This window comes from Balearica regulorum, chromosome 1 (assembly GCF_011004875.1).
Source record: "Balearica regulorum gibbericeps isolate bBalReg1 chromosome 1, bBalReg1.pri, whole genome shotgun sequence".
In the NCBI taxonomy this organism is placed as follows: domain Eukaryota; kingdom Metazoa; phylum Chordata; class Aves; order Gruiformes; family Gruidae; genus Balearica; species Balearica regulorum.
The window spans coordinates 207,522,491-207,549,500 of NC_046184.1; the positions used below are offsets into that span (position 1 = coordinate 207,522,491).

At 38.2% G+C, this 27,010-nt stretch overlaps 1 protein-coding gene across 7 annotated transcripts in view; it reads left to right on the top strand.

Moving 5' to 3' along the window:
* SLC36A4 (solute carrier family 36 member 4) overlaps positions 1–26,100 on the top strand; it is a 120,703-nt gene extending 94,603 nt beyond the window's left edge. For 6 of the 7 annotated variants that reach the window (XM_075742399.1, XM_075742406.1, XM_075742401.1 and 3 more), the window contains one exon: positions 21,891–26,100. In XM_075742399.1, the coding sequence (XP_075598514.1) occupies positions 21,891–22,195 (305 nt within the window). In that variant the 3' untranslated portion in view covers positions 22,196–26,100. Of the gene's footprint in view, positions 1–15,287; positions 15,337–21,890 lie in introns of all 7 variants that reach the window. The other variant, XM_075742405.1, reaches the window with a different exon arrangement.
* Positions 26,101–27,010: the final 910 nt, after the last annotated feature.

Below are 27,010 nucleotides of genomic sequence, written 5' to 3' on the forward strand. Positions count from 1 at the left end.
CTGGTACAGCTAATATAGGTAGGAGTTTTGTCTTCTATTAGAGTATTTCACATTTATTGAAATATCTTTCATTGGATGGGATTGATACCTTAACCCCAGTCAAAGTCACAAAAGTCTATTGGAATAAGGTGCAATATTCTGTCATTTTAAGCAAAGGCTTATGAACCAAAGTAAATAGGTTTGCCAAACTTTGCTTTTCACTTCCTGTCCAATTTTCTCTGGCTTTTAGTCATTGAATTTTTGAAACACCATCCTCCACAAAATCTAACTATATTTCTACATTTTCTTTTCTCCTAGTACAGACTAATCGGTTTTCAAATTGTTCCCATCACCTGTTTTTCCTTCTGATCTGCGTGTTAATAAACTCAGTTTATTTCATCATCTCTAACTTAGCATTCAAGTGTCAACTTCATTAATGCTGAATGAGATGTTAAAGTTCCTTCATGCGCCTATTCACTTCTTGACAGCCAAAGATTCCACTGTGTAGAATTGGGAAAGTATAATTTAAAATGTGATTTCCAGTAGTCCAGATCTAAAAATTCCAAATATTAAAAGCACTTACATTTGAGAAAGTTTAGATGTTTGAGACAGTTTGGTTTTTTTTTTTTCCTAATGTTTTTCTATTGCTATCCTAGGGTATTCCAAATACCTAAGGATTTATTTTTGTTCAAGTCACGCTGCTCTGTCTGACACTTAGGTTAAATGCCGTCATTCAGACGCTTGTCTTGAATTATCCTTGTGTGAATACATGTAAGTAATTTTAAATTTCGGTTCATCTATAGGAAGCAATTTATGATTTGATGAGGTGCCTAAGTGGTATTTAGCTATAAGTGTATGAAAACACTCTGATGTTCAGATTTACACAGCTGATATTTTTGTGCAGTGTACCAGTAAGATTTATTTCTTTAGTTTGTCTCACGCAGCTGCAGGTGATCAGGTTGTGAGGAAAGCAATCTGCTTATTTAGATGCCATAATGCAGAGATACAGTACTGGGGAGATTTAATTGACTGTTTTTGAGGACCTAAGTTTGAAAATTTGTCCACAGCAAATCTATAGGATGAAATCATGTTGCATTGACTTCAGTTAGTCTTTCTGCAGTTCAGGACATGTCTGGGCCAACTGGGAAGTAGTAATTTTAGTCTGATTTCTTCAAAAGTCCATAGTATTTGATTTTTTTAAAATTTTTTTTAAATTATCCATTCAAACAACTATCGATGCCAACTGCTATGTGTTCTAAGGTCATACTATATTGCTTTGGATTTCATCCCATAATTTGCTTTTTTTTTTTGTTAGCAGAACTGATTGATATCAGCCATAAATAGTCCAGCCTGTACAAGAATGTGGTAAGGTAACATGAAACTTGTTAAAATTTAGAGTATTTAATATGCAGTACCATAAAGTATTTAGTTAATTCCAGAACGCCCATAGAATATAACATACATATGTGATTATGAAGGGCTGTGGCCTTTAAATTTATTTGTATTATTTTTATTTCTTCATTTGACATAGGTGAAAGTATTTAATAAAAACAGTTCCAAAGCTTTTAGAATTTGTGAATATGTACCTGTTGAGAAAACAAACAGATTGTATCTCATTCTTTAACATAGAGAAGCAAATCTGTATTGGACATGTGTGACAGTGTGATGTGTATTAGCAGTTGCGCTTAGGCTAACTACTTTTAGGGTACAAACTGGGTAGTTACTTGAGTTGAAATTCAGTGTAGTCAATGGAGGAGCAGAAGAGGCAGGATAAGTCTCATCCCTAAGGTAATTCTCAAACTGATAACTAAATATTGAATTAAATTTTAGAAGAAAATCAAACTTCTTGTGCTTTACATCAATAGCGGTTATTCTTTTTTTCTGTCTTCGACATGGTGGAAGCATGAATAACGGCCAGAACTTCCAAGTTCTGCTGTACTGTTTTTACAAAGAGTTACTGTGCCAACATTTCTGATGTAAAAAGAATGTTTATTTGGATAGTGTTTGATTGTACCATTCTGCAGCTGCTGCATCACACATTGCATTCTTAAGACAAAACTAAGCAGTGCTACGATGTTGATTACAGCTTGTCAAGCATTTCAGGCTGCTCCTCTATACTTAACTGAAGTAGGTATTTTCTAAAAGTATGGGTCTCCAGCAACACCACTAAATTTCAGAAGTTTCTATTTTATACCATTTTAAACTGTAGTATTATAGAGGAAAAGATTTTCTTTAAATTGATTTTTATTTTCTCAAATGGAGAAATGAAATTGTTTTGAATCCTTTTCAATGTCATTTCTAAAAGGTTTCATTTTTAGTGTACAATTTTATGGGCAGTTGAAAATAATATAGAGTGGACTACGTTTTTATTTTTGACACTATAATACAAGGCTAATGAAATATAAAAACACAGCATTGAAGTAGGCAGCTATTTTTGTTCTGATGTGCAACTACTACATCTTACATTTAGCTTTTTGTTTGATTATAAATTCTGCAGGGCAGGGACTTCTATATAATAGGTATAAAGCAACTTGTAAGATATAGCATGATTCTGCATCAATTTTATTCTATGATAAGATTAAAAATAAAATTACCTCCTTCATGCAGTCTTTCCGTGTTTCTCTGTTGATATATATTTACAAGAAAATTGTGCTGAAGTCAAAAGTGAGATTTGTTCACCTGAAGGCATGAGAGATTTTCTGGAAGGACAGAGAGCTGTGTGAAATAAAATTGACGGTGGTTTTATATGGCATTTAGCACAGTGAACTCCTGCCATAGTGATATTGTAGATGTCCAAATATTAATCATTACAGTGTCTTACCTTATTGCATTCATGATCATTCTGATATTTTCTTTCCTTGAGAATCTTTACTTTCTCTTTTGTTTCACCTCTTTCCATCTCCATTTCTTTCACTGCAGCTAATTCGGGGCTTCCCAAGATGTGTGGGTATGGCAAGAACCTAAATCAGTTGGTGCACTGTTGTTTTCAACGACTCATACTGATGCAGCTTTGTAGCTGTTTGACACTCAGTACACTGAACTGAGAGTGACAAGTCTGCCAGTTATAAAAGTGGTGTCTGTTCAGATCAAAAAGTGAAATACATTTCTCTTTACCAACATTGAGAAAATGTGAGCTGAAAGCCATTTAAACTGCAATAGAACTGCATGATACAGCGCTCTTGACAGGTGCTCTGGGTGCATCATCTTGCTGCCTCTGCAACTCCTCCTCAAGTGTTTTCTCCTCTCTGCTTCTTTTGATTGCATATTACCTAGGGAGGAAATTAAACCATGTCTTTTTATCACATTCCCTTAAATTTTCTTCTGAAAATTTAAGCTGACTTGCCAGTTATTTTTAAAATGTAGTTTATTAACCTCCTTCAGGAGGAAAGTTAGAATAAGAAATGTTCTGTTTTACTTTATGTAGTGAATTCAGTAACAAGAATTGCAAGAAAAGCTGGAATTTACTTACTTCCTTTTGACATCATAGAGAGAGGCAAAGGATTGTAATGAAATAGTGCAGCCCGTGAGTAATTAAGAGTCTTAAGCTCTGTTTGCCAAAATGTCTTTGACAGTGAGTTTTGTTGCATTCCTTAATTGTATGTTGCTTCATATATTTTCAAATTACAGGCAGAGGTTGTACTTTATACAGAAAACTTTATCTGCAGTAGCAGTTTGCACCTTCCAGTAATGAATTTGGTCTTAATTTTAGTTTCTTACAGCAGCCAACAAAGGTACTGTTGCCCACCTGTAATGTGAGTGGGTATGTCTCCCTTTGGAAATTAGGCTGCTGTGTTAGAAGCCTAGTGCAACTTTAAATAAAAGTTTAAGGTACTGATGATTTAGTCTGTAAAAATAGGTATATTTTATCTATATTTCCTATTGAAAAGTTAAAATTTAATTTGCAGTGTCACAACTGACAATAAGATGCCGAATCACTTTGAGTAAGTAGCTAACGTGGATTTCTGTTGAGATTCCTGCTTGGGACTCCAGCTCTTTTAATAAAAAGTCTGTCCATGATGTAGCTTTTGAGTAATTGTCTGCCCCATCAGTCCTTTTATTAAAGCCTGGGCAGTTAGGTCACAGCATGTGGACAAATTTGATGGGACCGCAGAGTTTCTGCAGAGCTACAATAATCACTTCTTCAGCCATCCACTAACTTTTCGAGGACTTGAGTAAGAACCTCCTCTCATCCCTTCTGAAATGCTGTGTGCATGAAAGCTACTCTTCTTCTTGGTGATGGAATAGGAAAATTTCTTCTGGAGGATGATCAGTATACTGTGCTTTGGAGAAAGAATTGCTGAACTCCTTACTTGGGCTGGCAAAAAACGTAAACAAACCCAAATCTACCAAAGGTATAAGTTGGTAATTGTACAACAGTAAGTTGCCAATAATTAGAAAAAACATCTTAAAGATTTTAGCACAGGTTAAAGCCATCCTGGAGCAAAACCTGTTTTTGGCGGTGTTTAGCAGAGCTAAAGTACGTAGCTCGGGAAGAAGTTATGCTGAACTGGTTTTAGTGTGGGAATTAAAGGTGAAAACAGAAGACTTCAGTTTTTTAATGAAGAGATTTCAAAGAAGATTTTTAAGGGCTGATATTTGAAGAAAATTAAACTAGCATGAATAAGGATCAAATCACCATAATAATGGAAAGGATGAGCCAATAAAAGAATGAAAGAACTATATTCTGAAGATAAAGATATCATAGTTGTAATATAACTTACGTAGTAATCTCTTGCTTTTAGTAATCTCTTTCTCTTAACGTTTGAGCCGCCAGCTGAAGTGATTGCTTTGATCATGGCAGAAGCCCTCCTTTAGGTTTGGTTTGGTTTTGTATCCTTACTAATTCTCAGTGTATTGCTGTTTAATTTTCCTTTCAGTGGTAGGTTACAGCTTACATCTCAGAAATTCTTAAAAAATCATTTACCTTTATGACTGAAAATAGATTTTCACAATGTGCCTGTCTCTACATGGAAGCCAGTTCACAGTAAAAGAATAAGGGAGTCTGTCACCCATAGGATGAATTATCTGTTTTAGAGCACTAAAGGGAATAAGTCTACTATTTTAAGTTCTCTTGTTAAAGAAAACATACATTTTTGGGGTTTCTATTTTATTTATATTTCTCTGCATAGCAGAAAATGAAATTTGAAGTTGTTACTCAGTAAAGTCCCAGGAATTTTAGGCATAAGAATTCTGCTTAGGGCTGGTTTATCTCATACGTCTTTACCCTGTCTGATTGTTGTGCTGCTGAGTTGATCTGTATTTCTTGCAGTATCGCCTTATGAACATGGCTTAAGGAAAGGGAAGCCCAATTTTCCTACTTCTCCCTCATTCCATTGGGATTTATCACAAATTGTTTTCCCTTTCTTATAAAGTTGTATCCATATCTTCAGTGGCATCCAGTCAGCCTGAAGTGACGTGTTTAGTCGAGTGGTCTTCTCTGTGGCTCTGGCTTTAAAGAAGGATGGAATAGCCAGTGAGTCCCTTAATTGATCTTCCTGTTTGCAGATAGGATGTTTATGTAGTCAGTAGAGACATACAAGCTAATTAGTAAGTTGGAAGACACTGAACATTGTCCCCTCTTGCTGAGGACCTAGCTCAGGAAAGATAAACATTTTTGTTATGGAGTAGTTCAACTTTGGGAAAAGTTAGGTACAAAAAATTCAACAAAACCAGCTAAGCAATTATTTACTCAGATAAACTCCTCTGACTGACAATTAAGTCTATGACTTGGCTAAACCTGTCTGGGTACAGTTTTGGTTTACAAATTGTTGGCATTTTGTTTTAATTTTCTAGTGGTAATTATTTTTCCTATCTAACAGACCAGCAAGATATTCAACTGTGGTTCTAGTAGAGGCAAACTGTGGTTCAGTGAATTCCCTGCTGGGGGCTCTGTCCATGCGGAGTTCTCTGGAGAACTGACACACTTCTATGTGTTAACGTGTGTGTGGCACTCTGGGTATCACTCAACCGACAAGGGGCATTTAGGTAAGATTTTTATCCAAATTTAAGAGTGACAGGGAGTCAAAGTGATTGTGTTCCTTTAGCAGCACTACTTGGTAGAGAGCAAACTCTGCTTTCCCAGGGAAGGCAGGGGAAGTGCAGTTAGCACCTGCGATTGACTGCAGTCTTGTGTGAGCTCATGTACAAATGAGTGAAAAGTGTTCTTAACTCATCTGTATTGCTAGGTTAGCATGAGAGAGCATTTAAAATCTGAATGGTGAAATACCATTTTTAATGCATACTGAGTGAAAAAAATTTCAGCAATTGATTGGAAGGCCCAATGAAACGGAAGGCCAATTGAAATGAGCCCCAGCAGGACATCTGCTGCTAAGGTTGGGTTGCAACTAGCAGGAGGTCCTGAATGCAGACTTCGAATTAGAAAAGCACTTTATTTTCAAAATAATTTCCTAATTTATAGATGAAGAAAAATATTTTTTGTTGTGCAGAGAACCAAATGTGCATTTTTTTCTTTCAAGATGCTTGAAATGATAGGCAGATTGCAAGTAAGCCTTTTGAAAATTGCAAAGGATAAAGGTAGCAAAAGCATTTCTTGAAAGTATTTGAGAACTTTTTCACTGCATATTGAAAACAACTAACAATAAAGAAAATATAACTTTTGTGCCAGTTTGTATACCGGCATCCTAGTGCTTCTTTTTCTTTTTGATAAAAGTGAAACATTGCTTTGTTTTAAATTGTTTCTTAAAAAATTACTTCATAGCTGGAATTAGTCACTCCAGGCATTTTCTTTGCTAGTGCTTTAAATAAGCATAAAAGCTAAAATGTTAATGATGCCTTAGTGCTATTCATGATTAGTGGTTTGATAAGCTGATCCTCACAACAGGCTTTCAGATGTCTGTCTTGTTTTATAAGGGATTGGAGGGGAATTGCTGGCTGCTAGCCGCAGTTGTGTGCTTCTGTGTGTCTTCTGAACTGCCATCGGTCAAAATTAAAATTTTTTTAATTTTTTTTTTGTTTTGTTTCCTCTACCCTTACCCTGTATAAAGGGCAGCAAAGTTAACTTTAAGTCTTGAGATAGAGATGGAAGTGTATGAGAATTAAGTCCTCTGTGACTTCATTATAATGATTTCACCAGCCTGCTGCAGTTAGGACTTTAAAGATCGCTTGTCATAATGAAGGTATACAGCCTTAAAATGTCAGAGAAAAATTAAGAAAAAATGTATAGCATGTTTAAATGAATTGCATCCTTGCAGTGTTACATTTTCACATTACTGTTTTGTTTTCTTTTTATGTGATTTTTCCTTTCCCTGCCTTACTGAAATATTGCAACTGACTCTGAAGAGGAAGATGCTTATGAATGGCTTTATGATCTGCTCATGCGGATGTGCCATAAACAGAAGGGATGGATAAGACCTTGTCATTTACTCTTCTTCCTCATTGAAGGAGTATCTTTTTTACATTATATTCCCAACTACTTTGTCTCATCCAGAAAGAATCATTTACCTTGAGAGTGTTTAAGAGATCTCGTGATAACAAAAGGGAGGGCCAAAATCTGAGCATTCTTTTGCACAAAAAGTGTTCTTCATTTCCTTTGTAACTGATCCTTCAAGGTCTTTGGGAGAGGATCTCATAGGCCTCCTGAGATAAAGGTCAGAAGACGAATCCAACTTGAATGTGTGTCTAATCTATCCACATTCAGTGCAATTAAGTACCTATCTTTTTTTGCTATACTGCTTTGCTTTTTATACATTAAGTGAAGTATTAGAATAATTATTATAGTTAATTATAAAAATACAATTTATATAAATTACATCTAATATATAAAAATAAATATAATAAGCATAATATTTTTATAATTACGTATATCCAATAAACATACTGGTTAACTCAGTCCGTGGGATAGACACTGAACTGCCATTTACACAAAGACAGTACATTACCACCAAGGTATGGATATTTGCTGGTAGGACTGAGAGCAAAATTTTGACCTACTGTGTTTTCTGATAATGTTAACATCCTCTGCAGTGCTCTGTGGTGTTCAGCCATGCCTAACCTGTAAAATCTGATTTTCTGTGACATGCTGTTTACATTTAAGATTGATCCAGTCATCACTTTTTGTTTATCTCAAAAAGCAACAGTCAATACCGATCTACCTTACCATAAGCCCCTTTTACTTAAATCCACATCTACTATAATTTTTCATTCTTTTACTTATATTGGAAAATCCTTTTAGTCCATTCTGATACAGTTTGATATAATGTTCTCCTGTGAGTATTTTCATAATTCCTTTTTCTTGTTTCTTTCACGACTTTGTCTTTAGAGGAGAACTAATGAGAGGAAGTTCTTCCCCATCTGAAATATAAATAGCGGTATCATCTCTTCTAATTGACAAAACTTGTGGCAATTTTATGTTCTTAATAAGTCACTGTTTTCTAAATTTATTCTTATAACAACAATGGGTAGATCAATAGTCTTAACTCCATGGTTATAATCGCATCCTTAAATCAATATTTACAAGGCTCTTGGCAAGGAATAAACTGCTTCCTCAATTTAAGTTGATAGTAAAGCAGTGCTCCAACATCCAGATCAATATTTTGGGAACAAAAACCAGTATAATATATTTTTATATTCTCATCCCACAAGACTAGTTTTTTTTTAACAAAAGTGCTCTAAATTTGAATATTAGATATAAATATAGCATCATCCTGAGCTAATGATGAAGTCATAACACTAAATTTTTTTACTTTAAAAAGTTAGTGTTTTGATGAGTTTCAAGCTGTGGTGGGCTGACCCTGGCTGAGGGCCAGGTGCCCACCAGAGCCACTCTATCACTGCCCTCATTCACTAGGCAGGGGAGAAAAAGTGCAATGAAAAGCTTGTGGGTCGAGATGAGGAGAGGGAGAGATCACTCACTAATTATCGTCACAAGTAAACGGACTGAACTTAGAGAGGAAATTCATCTAATTTATTACCAAGCAAAACAGACTAGAGGAATGAGAAATAAAATCAACTCTTAAAACACCTCCCCCCACCCCTCCCATCTTCCCGGGCTCAACTTCACTCCCAGCTTCAACCTCCTCCCCCTCAACCTTCTCCAACGTGAGTCTCTCCCACGGGGTGCAGACCTTCAGGAGCAAACTGCTCCAGCGTGGGTCCCCCACGGGGTCACAAGTCCTGCCAGCAAACCTGCTCTGGCGTGGGCTCCTCTCTCCATGGGGCCACAGGTCCTGCCAGGAGCTTGCTCCAGCGTGGGCTTCCCACGGGGTCACAGCCTCCTTCAGGTGTCTCCACCTGCTCCGGCGTGGGGTCCTCCACGGGCTGCAGGTGGAATCTCTACACCCCCTCATCCTTCCTCCATGGGCTGCAGGGGGACAGCCTGCCTCACCATGGTCTTCTCCACGGGCTGCAGGGGGATCTCTGCTCCGGCGCCTGGAGCACCTCCTGCCCCTCCTTCTGCACTGACCTGGGTGTCTGCAGATGTTCTTACATCTTCTTACTCCTCTCTCTGGCTGCAAAAGCTCTCTCTAACTGTTTTTGTCTTTCTTAAATATGTTATCACAGAGGTGCTGATTGGCTTGGCCTTGGCCAGCGGCGAGTCCGTCCTGGAGCTGGCTGGCATTGGCTCTATCAGACACAGGGGAAGCTTCTAGCAGCTTCTCACAGAAGCCACCCCTGTAGCCCCCCCCACTGCGAAAACCTTGCCATGCAACCCCAACACACAAGCATAGTGTTAATTCACATTTTTATGTTAATTTACATTATTTTTGGTAATGTGGAGACTATAGACAGAAAGTGTACATAAGAATTTCCACAAGAATATTCCAATAATTTTAATTAATGCAATTATTTGTCTCAAAGTATAGAGACAGTATGGCATTTTCTGAAGAGTTTTTGTTGGCTGTATGTATAATTGATCTAATTAAGCTGGCTAGTTTTAGGCTTATCAGAAGTAAAGTAAATCTTAGCAGTGATGCGACAATTATATTTACTTATTGCCATTAGGAAGCAACAAAAGTGTTAACAGTCATGTAAAAAGGACATGTTATTGGAGAGGTCTGTTAGCTGGAAGAAAAATATGAATATATGGTTGGTGGCAATCAAAATACTTTTATTTAAAATTGATCTTGCCAAATAAATCATGGTATCATCATCACATAGGTAGTGCTAATTGCGTGGTGGTTTTCAGAGACTATCTGAATTGGCTTAAATTCTGCAGGGGGATAGGGTTTTCTAATAAAGCCTTTTATTGTACAATACTGAATCACAGTATGTTTTCCTAATTTCAAAGGAGAATCTTCTCTGAAATCTGTATCTAATACGAGCCCCCATTGAAACAGGTAAATTGAAGCCAATGCCTATGTTCTGTGTCTGCTTTCACATGTCCTTTTATGTTAACATTGAACTTCAGGGTAACAGAGTAGTTTATATCATGAAAAGGAAAATCCCATTATCTTTAATTGTATATTGTTTAATCATAGAATCTTTTTGGTTGGAAAAGACCTTTAAGATTATCAAGTCCAACCGTTAACGTGGCACTGCCAATTCCACCACTAAACCATGTCCTTAAGCACCACATCTACATGGCTTTAAATACCTTCAGGGATGGTGACTCAACCACTTCCCTGGGCAGCCTCTTCCAGTGCTTGATAACCCTTTCGATGAAGAAACTTTTCCTAATATCCAATCCAAACCTCCCCTGGCACAACTTAAGTCCATTTCCTCTTGTCCTATCGCTTGTTATTTGAGAGAAGAGACCAACACCCACCTGGCTACAACCTCCTTTTAGGTAGTTGTAGAGAGCGAGAAGGTCTCCCCTCAGCCTCCTTTTCTCCAGACCAAACAATCCCAGTTTCCTCAGCTGCTTTCACAGGACTTGTGCTCTAGACCCTTCACCAGCTTCGTTGCCCTCCTCTGGACACACTCCAGCACCTCAATGTCCTTCTTGTAGTGAGGGGCCCAAAACTGAACACTGTACTCGAAGTGCGGCCTCACCAGTGCCGAGTACAGGGGGATGATCGCTTCTCTACTCCTGCTGGCCACACTATTCCTGATGCAAGCCAGGATGCTGTTGGCCTTCTTGGCCACCTGGGCACACTCCTGACTCATATTCAGCCGGCTGTCGACCACCACCCCCAGGTCTTTTTCCGCTGGGCAGCTTTCCAGCCATTCTTCCCCAAGCCTGTAGCATTGCCTGGGGTTGTTATGACCCAAGTGCAGGACCCAGCCCTTGGCCTTGTTGAACCTCATACAGTTGGCCTCGGCCCATCGATCCAGCCTGTCCAGACCCTTCTGTAGAGCCTTCTTACCCTCAAACAGATCAACGCTCCTGCCCAACTCGATGTCATCTGCAAACTTACTGAGGGTGCCCTCGATCCCCTCATCCAGATGATTGGTAAAGATATTAAACAGAACTGGCCCCAGTACTGAGCCCTGGGGAACACCACTTGTGACCAGCTGCCAACTGGATTTAACTCCATTCACCACAACTCTTTGGGGCCGGCCATCCAGCTTGTTACCTGGTGAAGAGTACACCCATCCAAGCCATGAGCAGCCAGTTTCTCCAGGAGAATGGTGAATTATACTGCTAAGTAAAAGCATAACACCTAATTTAAATTAAAGTTTATTTAAGGACTTTTATCTGAAATCTTATGTTTTTTTAGACACTTATTTTTGAGAAAGAAAGAGGGATTGAGTTTAAACATTAACTCAACAGTAACTGTTGGGGAAGAAAAAGTTGGGGTTTTTTTCCCTGTGGAAAGTTAGATAATGATTATCTAAATAGCCCTAGGACAGATATCAGCACCATGCTTCACAGTCATCTCAGATGAGCTATAACTGGAAGCATACTCACTTGATTTGCCAGATTTCTTCATTTTTATTTGGAATGCTACCTACAGGCACTGTTTTTACTTTGGGAAACTGATACTTTTAAGGACGTTGGCAGCAGTGGTTGTAATGCCTGCTAGTTAAAAAAATGGCATTGTAGTACAATAATATCTTGTGCTTGATATTGCCTTTTATCCTGTGGGAATCCATACTGCTTTCTAAGGTATATTTACACATAATCATTTCACTGTCCACTTAAAAGCATTACCAAAGAATTATCGTAGAGTTCGGTATAGGAGGAAAACCATCCCTAAAACAGACTGCAAAGCATTTGAGGATAGCCCAAAAAAAGAGTGTCTGTTCATGTAACACCAGCTCAGTTTCTTATTTACCATTTATCATGTAGGCACATGGACAATTAATGATGCTCTTTGATATCAGAGTTCCAGCATAAGTATTAAAGCTCTAACAGCTATTGCAATGATAGTAAAGTTTATTATTTTCATATTGTTTTTATCTATCACTGTCAAAGTGCCTTACAAAGGAACTCACTGTTATTGTTGCCATCTTGCAGATAAGGAAGCCAAGGCATGGGGAGAGGAAGTGATATGCCCAAAGATACTAAACGGACCAGTACAGGTGAAACACGCTGAAAACAGGTTTCCTATGCACAAATCAAAAGCTTTGTTTCTAAGGATATGGTGCCTTCCCTTTGCTTATGGAGAGAGACACAAAATGAGCGCTGGAGCACCTCTCCTATGAGGACAGGCTGAGAGAGTTGGGATTGTTCAGCCTGGAGAAGAGAAGGCTCCAGGGAGATCTAATTGCAGCCTTCTAGTTCCTGAAGGGGCCTACAGGAAAGCTGGTGAGGGACTGTTTATCAGGGAGTGTACTGACAGGACAAGGGGTAATGGGTTTAAGCTGAAGGAGGGTCGATTTAGATTAGATGTTAGAAAGAAATTCTTTACTGTGAGAGTGGTGAGGCACTGGAACAGGTTGCCCAGAGAGGTTGTGGATGCCCCATCCCTGGAAGTGTTCAAGGCCAGGTTGGATGCGGCTTTGGGCAACATGGTCTAGTGGAGGGTGCCCCTGCCCGCAGCAGGGGGGTTGGAACTAGATGATCTTTGAGGTCCCTTCCAACCCAAATCATTCTATGATTCTATGATTCTATAAAATTACAGCACCCACAATCCCAAATCTTACAACCGTGGGGGATTTGTAAGCTGTTTGAGAGATTGTCTTGTTTCAGTACTTTTACAGTGTTGAAAATCACTTTCATTGACTGTTTCTTTAGACCAGCTGCACTGCTTGTCTCCTCATAGACTGCAAAAATGTTAATTTTCCAGTCCGTAGTCCATCAAGTTGCTTTCTGCTTCTTTGCTGTCTTTCCTTCTCAGATAAGTGCTTGTTTGGTGTGCTGCTGTTTCTGAGCAACCTACATCCTATGACAATATCCTATGCAGATGCGTCAAATCACTGGCTCTTATGCGTACTGTTTTTAACAGAAAATTTCTTGATACGAAGACTGCCTGCTGGTTTATGTTGACCATTATAGGGCAGGAAATTTAACTGCTTCGTTCTTAAATAAAAAGCTGATTTGAAATGTAACTTTAAGTTTGCTAAACTTGGGAACAGTAGAAAATATGTTTATTTTAGAAGACAGCTTTTTCAGAAGTCATAGTGAGACTTTGACAGCTAGATCATTTCTATTTTGATAACACACACAGGTTTTAAAATGTTTTGTTTCCTTTAGAAATGTCGAAATGGAGCTGCATTTTAAAAACCCTGCAGAAAATCTGAGAATTCCTCTGGCAAAACTTCAGTGAGTCAGCAATTTAGGGATCTTGAATAATCTTATGACTCAGGAGTAAAATAAAAATTTTGGCAAACTTCTTTGGGTGATTTAACTAGCAGTAATATGTTTGGGGGGGGGGGAAAGAAAGGTAATTTTGTAGGTAAAAACTATGAACTCAATGTTTGAGACACTCGAAGTAGGATTTAAACCTCAGCTCCTTGAGGAGAGCACTGAACCCAAGTCCCTCTATTCTTGTGTGACTGCTGTAAGCATCAGCTTATTATTTTCCCTCTCCCATCAAGTTGAAAAGATGATGGTGAGCTCTTTGAAAATTATAGCTAAAGGGTAGTATATAGTGGTACAGGCTTACGATGTGCAATCCCGTATATACGGTGGGCATTGATTTACTTGGGTCACAAAAGATTAAGAAGGAAGGAGGGTCACCCCTTCTCCTGGGCACGTATAGCATACAGGGGGTGTTTCCAGGCATCCAGCAAAAAGTGACCTGCACAGCGAGCCCCAGCCTGCAGCGAGCACGGCTGACTTGACTCTGGGAGAGGATGGCGCTTCAGACACACGCTGCGCCTGAATTTCCCGTGCTGAGCTGTAGGCAGCTATGCTTTTGGCAGTCGAGTTTTCCTACATGATGAAGCAAGCTGCTCTCTCTGAACTTCACTTTGCGAGGTGAAATGCCAACAAATTAAGATTAAAAACATCTGCAGATGACTGCATTTTTTGATGGATTTGGACTGCAGGCCATAATTCAGTACTTAATCTCCCTAAGCCTGTCAACACAGGGAGCTGAACCTCAAGTAGCTACCGCATGTGATTCTCTCTGGGAAGCCAAGGCACTTGGCAGCTCGTTTTTTCTGTATCATCAATCAACACAGCAGGCTTTAACTAACTCGTGCCTGGGACACCAGCTGTTGCAAAGCATTATTTCGGAAATGCATTGGTCATCCCACTGCAGTGTGATTGTTGTCTTTTTATGGACGTTATTTTTTAATTTACTTTTTATATGGTGCAGTAAATTCACAAGTCGTTTCTTAGCATGTCAGTAATAAAATAGTATGTGCCATATGCAATAGGTACTGATCATACCAAAATCAGCCCAAACCAAGCAGGCCAATTTAGATACTTAAAAACTACATGAGAATCCAAGCATTTGCTTTTTATGAAAAACTTTTAACATTGTGTGAAATCAGAGTGTGGCTTCCCGTTTGAAAGTGGCTCAAATTTCTCCGGGGAGTAAAGTATTTAGTTTGTAAGATACTTAGCACTGCTGTTATTTAAATAATATGACATAGCATCTGAAGTTATAAATAAGCAAGAATGAATATCTAAGTCATTTTACTTAAGAAATAAAAAACCCCATGAGGTATCATTGTTAAAATATAAAGTTTAATCCAGCTTTGAATCATGATTAAAAATCAATTATTTAAATTAATTTGGACTTAAATATGATGACAGCCTACTTTCAGCACTGTTACTTTGTGCTACAGGGACTTTTTGTGAGAAATTAGTATTGTAGTGAGCACATTATCCTTTTATAGGCTTAAAGAACATCATTCATGTCATCTTAAGTGATCCTTTCGGGTTTTTGTCAGTTAGAGGAAGCTTTTACTTTCCCTACTAGCTGTAGGATTTTCACCAGCCTCCAGGTAGAATGTGACCCATTAACCACTTTTGTCCAATGAGGTGTTTACCCACCTGGTTTCCCTCCATCCAGATACTAGAATACTGTGGGAGGCAGTGTCAAAGACCTTTCTGAAGTTGAGGTAAGTGACATCTGCTGCTCTCCCCTCATCCATAAATCCAGTCATTGTATCAGAAAAGGCAATCAGGATGATAAGGCATGATTTACCCTAGATAAATACATTTTCTGTTCCCAGTCATCTTGTTCTCCTTCAAGAACTGTGCTTCAAGATGACTTGCTCTGTGATTTTTCCAGGGACCAAAGTGAAGCTGACTTGCCTGTATTTCCCTAGATTAAGTTAAGTTGCTGTTTGGTCTGATGTCATTCTTGATGCTTCTTTCTGCATGAGGAATAAGAAGAATATAAATATTACCTTTTGTAAACGGCTTTGAAATCTCTGATTAAATGCTGTAAAAAATGAATTTACTTACACATCTTTGAGAAACTGATGTGCAGGGCTCTGGGGAAGGGGTGGATCTACCCATTCCCTGAACGAGTTATTAGGGCTTTGCTGTGTCTCGGAACGGTGTCCTTGATTACCTCTCATTGTTAAGGGTAAGGTTATTTAAACCATCTTCTCCTGTATGAATCTAGTCTTTCCTACTAACGTAGGACAAAGCAATCATAAACAGTTGTAGTGTGAGGGCAAATGATGTGAAGTACTTTCTGTCTCTGCATGCTGTATGTTGCAGGAAGATAATGATGAAAGAGTTGTTCATTCCACAGGGAATAAAGCCAAACCATATCATGTGTGCAAGCTCTATCTCTTTTTCTCTCCAATGTGAAAGTAGAATTTATCACCTTATAGTATAGCTGCAGTTAATCTTCTGCTTTGTTCCTTTTTCTGTTTGGTTTTGGGTTTGAGATTGAGCTGGTTTAAAAGCATGCTTTTTAAGAAGTTAAGAAAATTATTTTTGATGAAGACTGAATCTAAATATTTTTTTAAAAATTACCTTCAGTATATATCTTATAGTCTTTTGATGTCTCAAAGAATAGCTAAAACAAGCACCACCTCAAACCCTAATTAATTACTATTTTTAGCCAGAAAAAATAATTTTCACATTAACAACTATGTAATATCAGGATCTTTATCTAAAATCCTTTTTTTTAAAACTGCATCCATCAATATGTAGATTTATTTCTACCTGTGTGCAAAGCTCTGTAAATTATTTACAAATTTTCTTAAGTGATTATTTGTATTAGTTTATCTTCAGTTTAATAGCACGTTTCTACTTGGTCTTATATACCTTTATACATACATATCAAAATACAGTTTTATTTCCATTGTGAAACTCTCAGGGAAGGCATGATTTTTTGTTATTTATTTAAATGAACAGCTTTTTGTTGAAATACTAAGTTCTGTTAGATTTTGTCATTTTTAAAAAAAATTGAATTGTTTTAACTGTGATGTAGTATGTTACTGTTTTATAAAAGAGAGTTAAATGGTTTATTGTGGTTCTCTAAATAAAGTCTGCAATGTTCAGATGATGTCCGAGGGGTAGCACGCACTGTTTTCCCTGCCTTCAAGCCAAGGTGGAAGATATAACTCATGTACCGAGCACAGAAACACATTTGCAGAGAAAACACAACATGGATCCCCTGATCAAATGACCACTTGAGAAGATGTAGATATGCTGATTTTCTAGTTGTCTAGCCTGCATGTGTAAACTTCAGCCAAACTTACTAAGCTTTCTGGGGCAGTCTGTAGCAGAGAAATGGTTTTCTGTTCTCTTAGGAGGAAAAAAAAACCCAAAACTTAGGCAATGTGGAGGAGACTGTTGCAGAAAAGGAGTGAGTTGGAAGAAGATATGAAGGTGCTGCATTAGGGAAGGGGATCCAGGAAAGCATGCAGTAAGGTGAAGGGAAGAAGAGGATGCCAGTTGACGGGCTGAGCACTACTGCAGTAAGCAAAGATGGGCAGAGAGCACAGCCTGGGATATTAGAATAGGAAGGAGGATTCAGGCTGATATTTTGAAGTGCCATTTTGCCTACAGCCAGAATTCTGTGGCAAACATTTAATTGTAGGCATTTTTTCTTCCTGGCAGGGACTCTTTCTTTGCCATATCGTAGGCATCTCTCTGTTAAAAATACAATTTTGCTCTGTGCTTTTGGAAAGTTGTATGCACGTCAAACACCCATCTTTAATACATCAATGCTCCAGTCTTCTGATTTGGTCCTGGAAAAGTGGTACAAATAGAGAGTAAGTAAGTCTGGGATGTGCTGACTTCCTGCAGAACAGGGACCTCTTCAGCTCTGTCACTGCCTTTGAAGAAAACTCTGTGTATTGCTTGAGACAATTATTTTGCTCTTCAACTGTATGAAGTTACCACTCCTTAGTAATATCCAACACTTCTCATGCTTAAGAAGCCTTAAGTCTTTTTGACCACATGTATTTATAAAGTCTGCTGTTAGAAAAAATTGCTTGGGCCATAGTACTGGTCTCGTAATGTATGTATTACTTCGTTTCTTCAGATATCCATGTATAAATACCACTGACCTGTTGTTTGTCAGAATTACGTTTGAATACTTAGATAAAATCTAAAACCTGATACTATCTGGAAAGTAACTTCTTTTAATGATTTTAGTAAAGAAATACTAAGTAGCTTTATTATTGGGCTAAAGGAAAATTTAGTAGAAATTATCAGTATTATTAGCCTTTTAAATTTCAAAATTGATTTCTGGCTACCTATAAGATGGTTATAAATAAATTAAGTCCTACTAGAAACATGGAAAAGACTTTTTAAGTGAGCTGTTCAACTAAAATCTCCTGATGAAGTCATAATATATTTTGCTTTTGATCTGTGTATGGACAGGACCAAAATTATAATTAAATCTTTACTTAGATCCATACATCCTAATTACAGCAGTGTCCATCTTGCTCAAGGATTTAGCATGTCATATGCATTAATTTTTGATAGAAATAAAGTAGCTCAATATGTGATTACTAGAGGAAGTGTTGAAATATGATAATCACATATTTTACTTTATCTGCAGTTATAATGCGCTTTGGTTGAGTAATAGTAAAGAGATGGCAAACCTTTTTTTTTTCCCCAGTGGTCTCACTGAAATCACCTGAGCAAGCAAGTCTGGCTAGTGATGTGATGATTCTGTATCAAGGAGAGAAAGTTGTAAAAGAAGCAGCACTATAATATAAACAGAGTAAAATTAGGGGTATCTTTCCACTGGGATGATATGTCCCTTAAGAAAAAAAAAGGTCCAGGTGGGTTTTGAATATCTCCAGAGAAGAAGACTCCACAACCTCTCTGGGCAGCCTGTTCCAGTGCTCCATCACCCTCAAAGTGAAGAAATTTTTCCTCACATTGAGATGGAACTTCCTGTGTTCCAGTTTGTGCTCATTGGCCCTTGTCCTGTCACTGGGCACCACTGAGAAGAGTCTGGCCCCATCCTCCAGACATCCACCCTTCAGATATTTATAAGTATTGATGAGATCCCCTCTCAGTCTTCTCTTCTCCAAGCTAAGCAGTCCCAGCTCTCTCAGCCTCTCCTCATATGAGAGATGCTCCCGTCCCCTCATCGTCGTTGTAGCCCTCCCCCAGAAAAGCCCCAAGTGGAACAAATGGGCGACTCCATGGCTGAGACAGGCTGGGGAATCCATTCTTACTGGGTTTTGTGATTAGACTGTAGAGTTTAAAGTAGAATTCATATGTTACAATTGCTTATTATCTCTGTGGGATGCTTTGTTCATATGGCTCTTGCTCTTTCATTCGAGCCTGAAAACAATTTATTTAACTGTTCGCCAATAAATATGTCTCATATTAATATATTGTAGGACTTCTTTCTTCAGTTGGGATTCCCACAGCTTCCAAACTAGAAAGTTTCATGACTGTTGATAAAGGTTCCAAATTTCTTCTGTACAGTAAAACCTATGTGTGGCTGAGAAAATCAGACTCTGTCCGTAGGAATGCCCCCTGTTTACTTCTCCTGGAAACCAGGCCCCTTTCTTAACTCTTGAGGACATTCTTTGGTAGATAATAAACATGAGTTTTATTTCTCTTGGATTATTAAAGGGTAAATAAGACACTAATTAAAACCTTGAAATGCATTTCCAAACTTTCTCCCAGAGCAATATCCAGATTCATACAAATTTGTTTGAGCGGGACAGATTTTTGATGAGATCCAAACCAACACACAGCATTTTGCTTTTCTGTAACCTGAAGCAATTATAAACTCTAGTTTTATTTTTCCAATTAAAAAAGTATGAAAAATATTCTCATTATTTATATAAAGCAAAATGTTTCAAGCAAAACTGTGAACTATAAATTAATGAGTACCTTCTAAATTCTGGACACATGCAGAATTGAAAGTGGTCTATTACAGAAGTTGAAAATTTATATTTAATGAATACACCCACTACATCTATTAAACTGGCAAGATAGTAAATGTGCAGCCTTCTCTTTCGCTTCAGAAGAACTCATTCGACATATTCATTAGCTGAGAGTTTTACTAGTCATTGCAAATACACTTCAGCTGCACTTTTCAATTACTTATGAACTGTGGAAGTACCAAGGACACTTGCGTCAGTCTGATCTGAGTGCTCCTCCTATCTTGTTTGGGCACTCGTGGTGCCTACTTCTATGGCTTGAGGGGAGTTTTGGCTGCCAAAGCTATTGAAGTGGGTACTTTGTGACTTTTATTAACTTTGCCACAATTCCTTTCTCATTTAATTCAGCTTCATCCTGGATAATGTGTAAACATGTGACATTTCCAGTCTTTATATGTCATGTTCGTGTGATGGAAGAACTGTTTGATATTGAGTGGGTCCATCGTAACAGTGGGATAAAAAAATTGGCTTTTCTATTTTTGAGTGTCAGGGTACTTCTAAGGTTTTCTGAAGGACACCTCTGTCTCTGCCCAAGCTTCCTTTGGCCACATGGTGCCTCTCATATCTCTGTAGAATCACAAAGCGTTAATAAACTACAGTCATGACAAGCAAGACCAGGTTAATTGATTTTTCTTGGCAGATCCATGCATGATTATGTTTCTTTCAGATGGGATAGACTGGAGAATCCTTTATCCCTCTGTGGGCTTACACCTGCTTACCTCCTTTTGGTATGAGATCTCTGTAGTTAGGGGTTTTGTTAAAACGTGTAGCAAACCAGGTAACCACCTGGTAGCAGCAGATAACTGTTGTGTTCTGCAAGGGAACTTTGAGTGTATTTGCCAATTTTTGCCAGTTTTTCCCAAGTTAGATATTCTCAATGGAGAGCATCAAACCTAACATAGTTTGAGTACGTCATCTTTCAGAATCAGAAGTTGTCAAAATTTGAGGCAGCTGGTGGCATTCATCCCAGAGCAAAGATCTTGAGAAATTATAAAGCTTATACACACCTTCTGGTTTTCATCTTCATGTGTTATGTGAGAATTTCCTTTCTGCTTGTTCCATTTGTTTATTGCTATAAACATTGTTTACGTAATATTTGGTTGGTGGAGGAGTTGCTCTAAAGCTAAACATGCTTTTATTATGGCTGAAGAGTTATGAAGGGAGGTGTGAAAGAACCAAAACACATTATGTGGTATTTTTGATTTGCTGGTGGCTTTTACACCAGTTTTCCCCATTCCCTTCTTCCTGATTGCTTCCTTCTCTGGATGAGAAGTGATAGAAAATGGCAAGCAGGCAGATGCTGTGGATGTTTACGATAATGTCTGACAGCTAGAAGGTGATATATTCGTGGAAGGGAAAAAAGAGACATTTCCACCACGTACAGAGGATCATATAGAGGTCTGTGCTCAACTGGTCTTTGAAAGCTGTTTTCTAATCCAGGACTGAAAACATTATATGGCACCTGGTGTATCTGAGTATCTAGGGTACCTTGCCTACATTTGCCAGCTGAAGGGGTTAAAACCAGAAGCAGTTCTGGTCCAACATAATGATTCTGTTTCTGTGAATGGTGTAGTTTCAGGTGAGACTGGCCATGCTGTGCTAAAAGGCTTAGTGGACCTCATGTTCAGAGTTGTCTCTTGGCAGAATTAAGTTCTCGTTTAGTTAACTGGGTAACTATTATAGTGGCGTTTTACAAATTGAATGCGTTTGTATAGACCGAGATTTTTCAAGAGGTAGAGTTTGTAGGTAAAAGTGACTTAAATGATTGTGAGACTGCCAAGTGGCTAGTGGATTTGGTTCATTTTGAATAATTTTATGTCACTTTTAGATTATTAGTAATATATAGTAATTAATAGTAATATATTTTTGCCCAGTGCCTCCTGGGCAGCATGCAACAGCCCCTTCCCCTGCTCTGCCTGAACTTTATTCTTCTGTCTTAAAAACCCAACAACTACCAAAAAAAGTAAAACGTCTCCATACAATTCATATTTCTCATTTCTCTATGATTTGCAGACCAAATTTATTTACTCTCTAAATATAAGAACACTTTAACGTGACGCTCTGCCAGCTTGTGCAGAAATTCAGAATTGAAACTAAATATCTCACATGGGCATGAAGATGTATCTTACAAATACATGCATTAATCCATATAGTGCACACCACTTGTAGCTGGAAAAATAGTGAATGTCAGAACTTTTTAGAAAGCCTGAGCCACTAGATTATGTGTTTGTCATGGGTTTGTTTTTCATGAGGATGTTGAATCTGAAACCACTGTTACTCTTCGTGTATTCTAGGTGCTGTAGCGGTGTTGATCCCTCGCCTAGACCTGGTAATTTCTTTCGTCGGAGCCGTCAGCAGCAGCACTCTGGCACTGATTCTGCCACCTCTGGTTGAAATCCTCACTTTCTACAAGGAAAACTTAAGCTTATGGACCATATTTAAAGACATTTTTATAGCTGTCATTGGAGTTGTTGGATTTTTAACAGGGACGTATGTGACGGTTGAAGAAATCATTTATCCTGCATCTACAGTTCTAGCTAACACAACAGAGAGCATCTCTGCGGATTTAAATGCTACTGACTTGGTGGTTGGTTTATAACCAGGCACTGTGAACTATTTTGTTCCTTAACAAGAAGTCCTAGATGGATGGCAGACCTACGTGTGGGGCAAATTCGAATCGATTTTAAATTAATTTTTGAAAAATAGCATGCAGCCCTTTCTCATTCTGTTGTTTGTTCTTTCCTTCATTCCTTCCCATCTGCTACCTGAATTAACCCCTTTGCTGTCAACCTCTGCTCATCCAGTGAAAAACTGAATTGATGTTAGGATTTAAAATATATACATGAATATAGGAAGGAAATATGACTTTAGGTTATTTGCGAGAAAAAAAAATGATTTTTTAATAGGGAAGTCACAATGCCTTCCTCCTCAGAAAAGGTGGAGGTCAGTGCATTCATCATATCCAGGCAGCAAGTCTAGGCACTACTGTTTTCACTCCAGCTCTGTTGTAAGGGTTGGAGTGGGAGCTCAGTGATGCATAGACCTTCTCTTGGCTGTTTCTGACAGGGTGAATTGCACCCAGAGACACTATAGTTTTAGAAGAGAGCAGCTGTGTTTTTCATTTCCATTTCCTTTCCATTCTGGGGACTCGAATGTTTGCTGTGGAAAAGCTGTTGGGTAGTTGCAGTTGCCTGGCTCTGGTTCCTGGGAGTCGGTGTGTCTGGAATCAGAGTGCACTGTGCAGAATGACTGTGACTCTTGTTCAGCCTTTTCACATCGGCTCCAACAGGAGTTTTTCAAGCAGTCAGAAGGCCCAAGCTCTCCCCGGTTAGTATAGCAGACCACTGCTGGTGGTGGGTTACATGATAGAAAGCATAAAAGCATTTTGTCATGCTGACCATCTTAAAATTTAAGCTGAAGAATGGAGAAGACTGTAAGGTAAGGTTCAGAGGGAAAGGCTGGATATTTTATTAGACCAAAAGGTAGCTAGTTAGGAGTGTTACTGCCGTCTTACATGCTCTGTTACTGTATGTTCCTGTACCATGAGCTGTTCAGCATGGTCAGACCCCTGCTCCAGGGACACGACAACTGTGATGCTCAGTAGAGCCACAGAGGTCTGACTGTCCAGAGCAACTTAAAGATTCATGATGTTAATTTCTGTATGAGAAAAGAAAAGATGAGACTCTACTTTCTAGACTGGAGCTTGTGCCATACTTTCACATGTATAAGCTGTGGGTTATCTGTGAAAGAATTTGTGATTCAATAGCACTGTGAGCTGAGGGGCACTGGGGATGTCTGTTTGAAGCCTTTTCTTCCTCGAGTGCACCGCCTGCCTGCAGGTTGTCTGAAGATGTGGGTTGTCTCAGGACTTGCTTTCAACTACTGGTATTTTGTAGAGAGCTACAGCTTATACGAGACCTAGGGTATACATTTGAAAATAAGATATTTTTTTAGAAAGTAATTATATATCCCTTTCAGATTTTGAATGAAAAGTTACAGACTGTGGTTTATCAGAGCAATATTACTTTCTTTAATGATGCAAAAACATTCAATACCACAAATGATAAGTTTATTTTTGTACATTTTGGTAACAGCTGTCCTGACCCATTTTTTACACCATTTCTTTATCCTTAATTTCAACTCTACAAATGTATAAAATACTGTATTTTTTCTACCTGTTGCTAGAAGTCTGTAGACTGCTTATCTATATTTCTATTGTAACATATAATAATTATTTTTGCATTCTTATGTTCTGCCTTAAATAGTATCTAACATGCCCTTTACTGATTTTTTGCTTCTTTTGTCCATTTTGGAAGAAAAAAAGAACAAGATGATAAGTTGGTAATTGGGTAGAAATGAGTTTTGTTCAGCAAGCCTGCATGCTGAGTCCCCAGCCGGAACCCTGATTTTCAGGGTTCATATTTGACTTTCTGGCTCACACTTCATAGATGACTTTCACTCCAAATAGTAAAGCTATTTTGGTTTTGTTTTCTCAAAACACTCTATATTTTGTACAATAGAACTGTATTTATCATACTCATTCCTGTTATGAAGAAACTCCTTTTTCTACAGGATATTTTTAATTATAGCATTCCCCCAAGAAATACGGTATGCCAAAACCTCTCTACTGTATTCATACATATTAAGATAGAAATATATGTAATATTTTGCTTGCCTTCAGTATATTCCTCAGAAATCTACCATTTGGTGATCTACCATTTGGCGCTACAGTCCTAAAATAATATAGTGTTAGATATATCTATATTTATATTTTCTCAGAATATTTCTCCAGTCATCTACGATGTGGTGACTGTATTTGGGCACCTTCATCTCCATGTTAATGAGGGCATTTCTGATAGGGATTTGTTATAGCACGTAATTTGAACTGCACGTATTTGTTCAAGCAATAGTTCTGAGCAATGCTGCTCTTTTCATTTTAGCGTGGACAAAGTTCAGTACTTCGCAGGCACTTTAAAGGGATGAGTCTCGGCGGGTATGATACTACAGAATTAACCTTTGGTATGAAAATGCCACAGAGAAGCAAACACAGGTAGTTAGCGGAGAGGCAAAAGGTAACTTCAGCTTTACGTGTTAAAGGTTTTTTAGTCTTTAAGCTGTTTTAAAAGACATTGAATCTAAGTGTTTCCTTCTGTTTCATAATGAATCTGTTGTTTACGTAAACCGTACACTACCCACTGATAGAATATATTTCTGTGCAGCATATTTTACTTGACATTAAATACTTCTACATGCAACATTTTTTGTAAGACTGATAGGATTTAAATGCAAGTGTTTTTTCCTGTTAGTTTTGCATCTTTCTACCAATGTGTGTTTGGAGAATAAAGGACTGTCAGGTACATTCATATCATCTGCTCTGCATCGGTTGTGTCCCAGTGAGCAACTCTGAGAAGGTGCTTCTGCCAGGGTGCAGAGGGACTTGACCAGTTCAGAGTTCGATGGTGATTTTTGGCCGATGCAAGTAAATACTGACCTGGTACTGTCCGTGAAGATTTGCTGAGCTGGGTACCTAGAACCTAAATAGGTGGCCTTGGTACCCAGGTGAACGCTGCATATCTTTTTGAAAGTTAGGAGACCCGTTTAGAAGCTTGACAGGTTTGAGGAATCTCATCGTAGCCATCAGACTTTGGATAACCTGGCCCAAATAGAAACCCTTCCACATCTTACTGCCGTGTCTGAGCGGGAGCAGCCTGTCAAGGAGCACGTTTTCAGGCTGATGTATTGCCACTGACTGACCAGGTAAGAAGCAGTCTGCTTATTCAGTGAGCCAGTGTTGCCATGTCTAGCAATGTTGTATCTTTTGAATCTTTAAAATGTTTATTAATATATTTTGCACGATGTCAATTTTCTCCTACAGTGTAGGATTTTTGTTATTTTAACACTCATACTGTGTGTTTGTGTGGCCTGCTCTTTCAAATAGAAAGAGTCAGGAATGAGGGTATCTTGCTTTGGATAAGACTAAAATGTAAAATGTCATGTAGTAAAAAACCTACTAACTCTGAATAATAAGAGTGTTCCTGTGAAACATTGCCAAAGATTTAAAAGATAGGAAATTCTGATGGAAACCTCTTCTGAATAATAAGAGTGTTCATTCAGCTCTTAAAGTACTGTACTACAAATTGCAAGTTAAGATGCAGGGAGGGACACTGAGAGATTTAATAGGTATGGTTTACATTAATATATATTTAAGATGGAAATGTACTTTAGCACAAGCTAAATTAAACTGAAAAATGTATGTGATTGGCTTATGTTCCTGACAAGGAACAGAAAGCTATTGTATTTATATACTGTACACGCACTTATATTTTACAATATAATGTTGTTAACGGTTTTAATGTAATTTAATCATTAGCTGTACTATAAGTAACTGGATCATTTTCTGGTCTGTAACTGTTCATCCTCAAATATTGGGCAAGTAAGAGGGAGGGTTTGCCTAATGTTCTGTAACTTAAATCTTCTGTATCAATAAAGATGACAATAATATTATCTTGCTAACTCTGTTATCCTGCCTGTCACCCCTATTACGTCACTAGAAGAAACAGCTGTCTTAACTTCAACAGAAAAACAAAGGTAAATTCTGCATTACCCAAGGAATAGCAATCAAGTGACCTGAGACTGTCAGAGATGCTTAAGAGCTGACTTTTAATTGGAAATAAATCTCACTTTGAAGTCACTTAGGCACTCCTGAAAAATCTAACTTCCACTCCAAGGTTTTTCATGAGGGCACACTTGAAGTTAGGCTTCTGCATCTTTTTAGAGGTGCTTTAGTAAATGAGTTATTTTCTAAATCTACAAAGGCAGCGAGAAGTTACACTGAAATTCCAGTTCCCATTTGGAAAACTGCAAAGAAAAAGCATTGCACAAGCCCTTATTACTTGCTACAGACTTGGCCTTAACTTTAAGTATGGAGTGTTGGATAATGAGGTATGGAAGAAATTGATACGAAAGTTCTGTACTTTCTATCAAATTTGAAATTACTATTTGGAAACAAAAGTGACAGCATAAGCTTTCATATTTTCACCAATTATCAGATATACCAATTTTGCAAAAGTACTTGTATTCCCATTTTAATACAAGGCCCTTTGAAAGTGTGCTCAGTGAGGCATCCAGAAACACCCACCCCATTCCAGAGTTGCCTGTATATACAGCTTAGACAGAAGTAGTATACAAATGCCCTTGAGAGTCATCCACCAAAAAACCTGTTTTATAAATAAACCTAGATAGACTTCAGTGTCCTGGGAGTCAAGAATAATTTGAATCCGTATGAGCAAAAGCACACATGTGGCCAAATTCCCTCTTGGACCTAGCCGTTGGGGACATGTACTTTTACAAATGGACTTTCAGCAGCACTCCCACGAGTCCAAGTCCTTTCAACCAGAGTTTTCAGTTCCTAAAT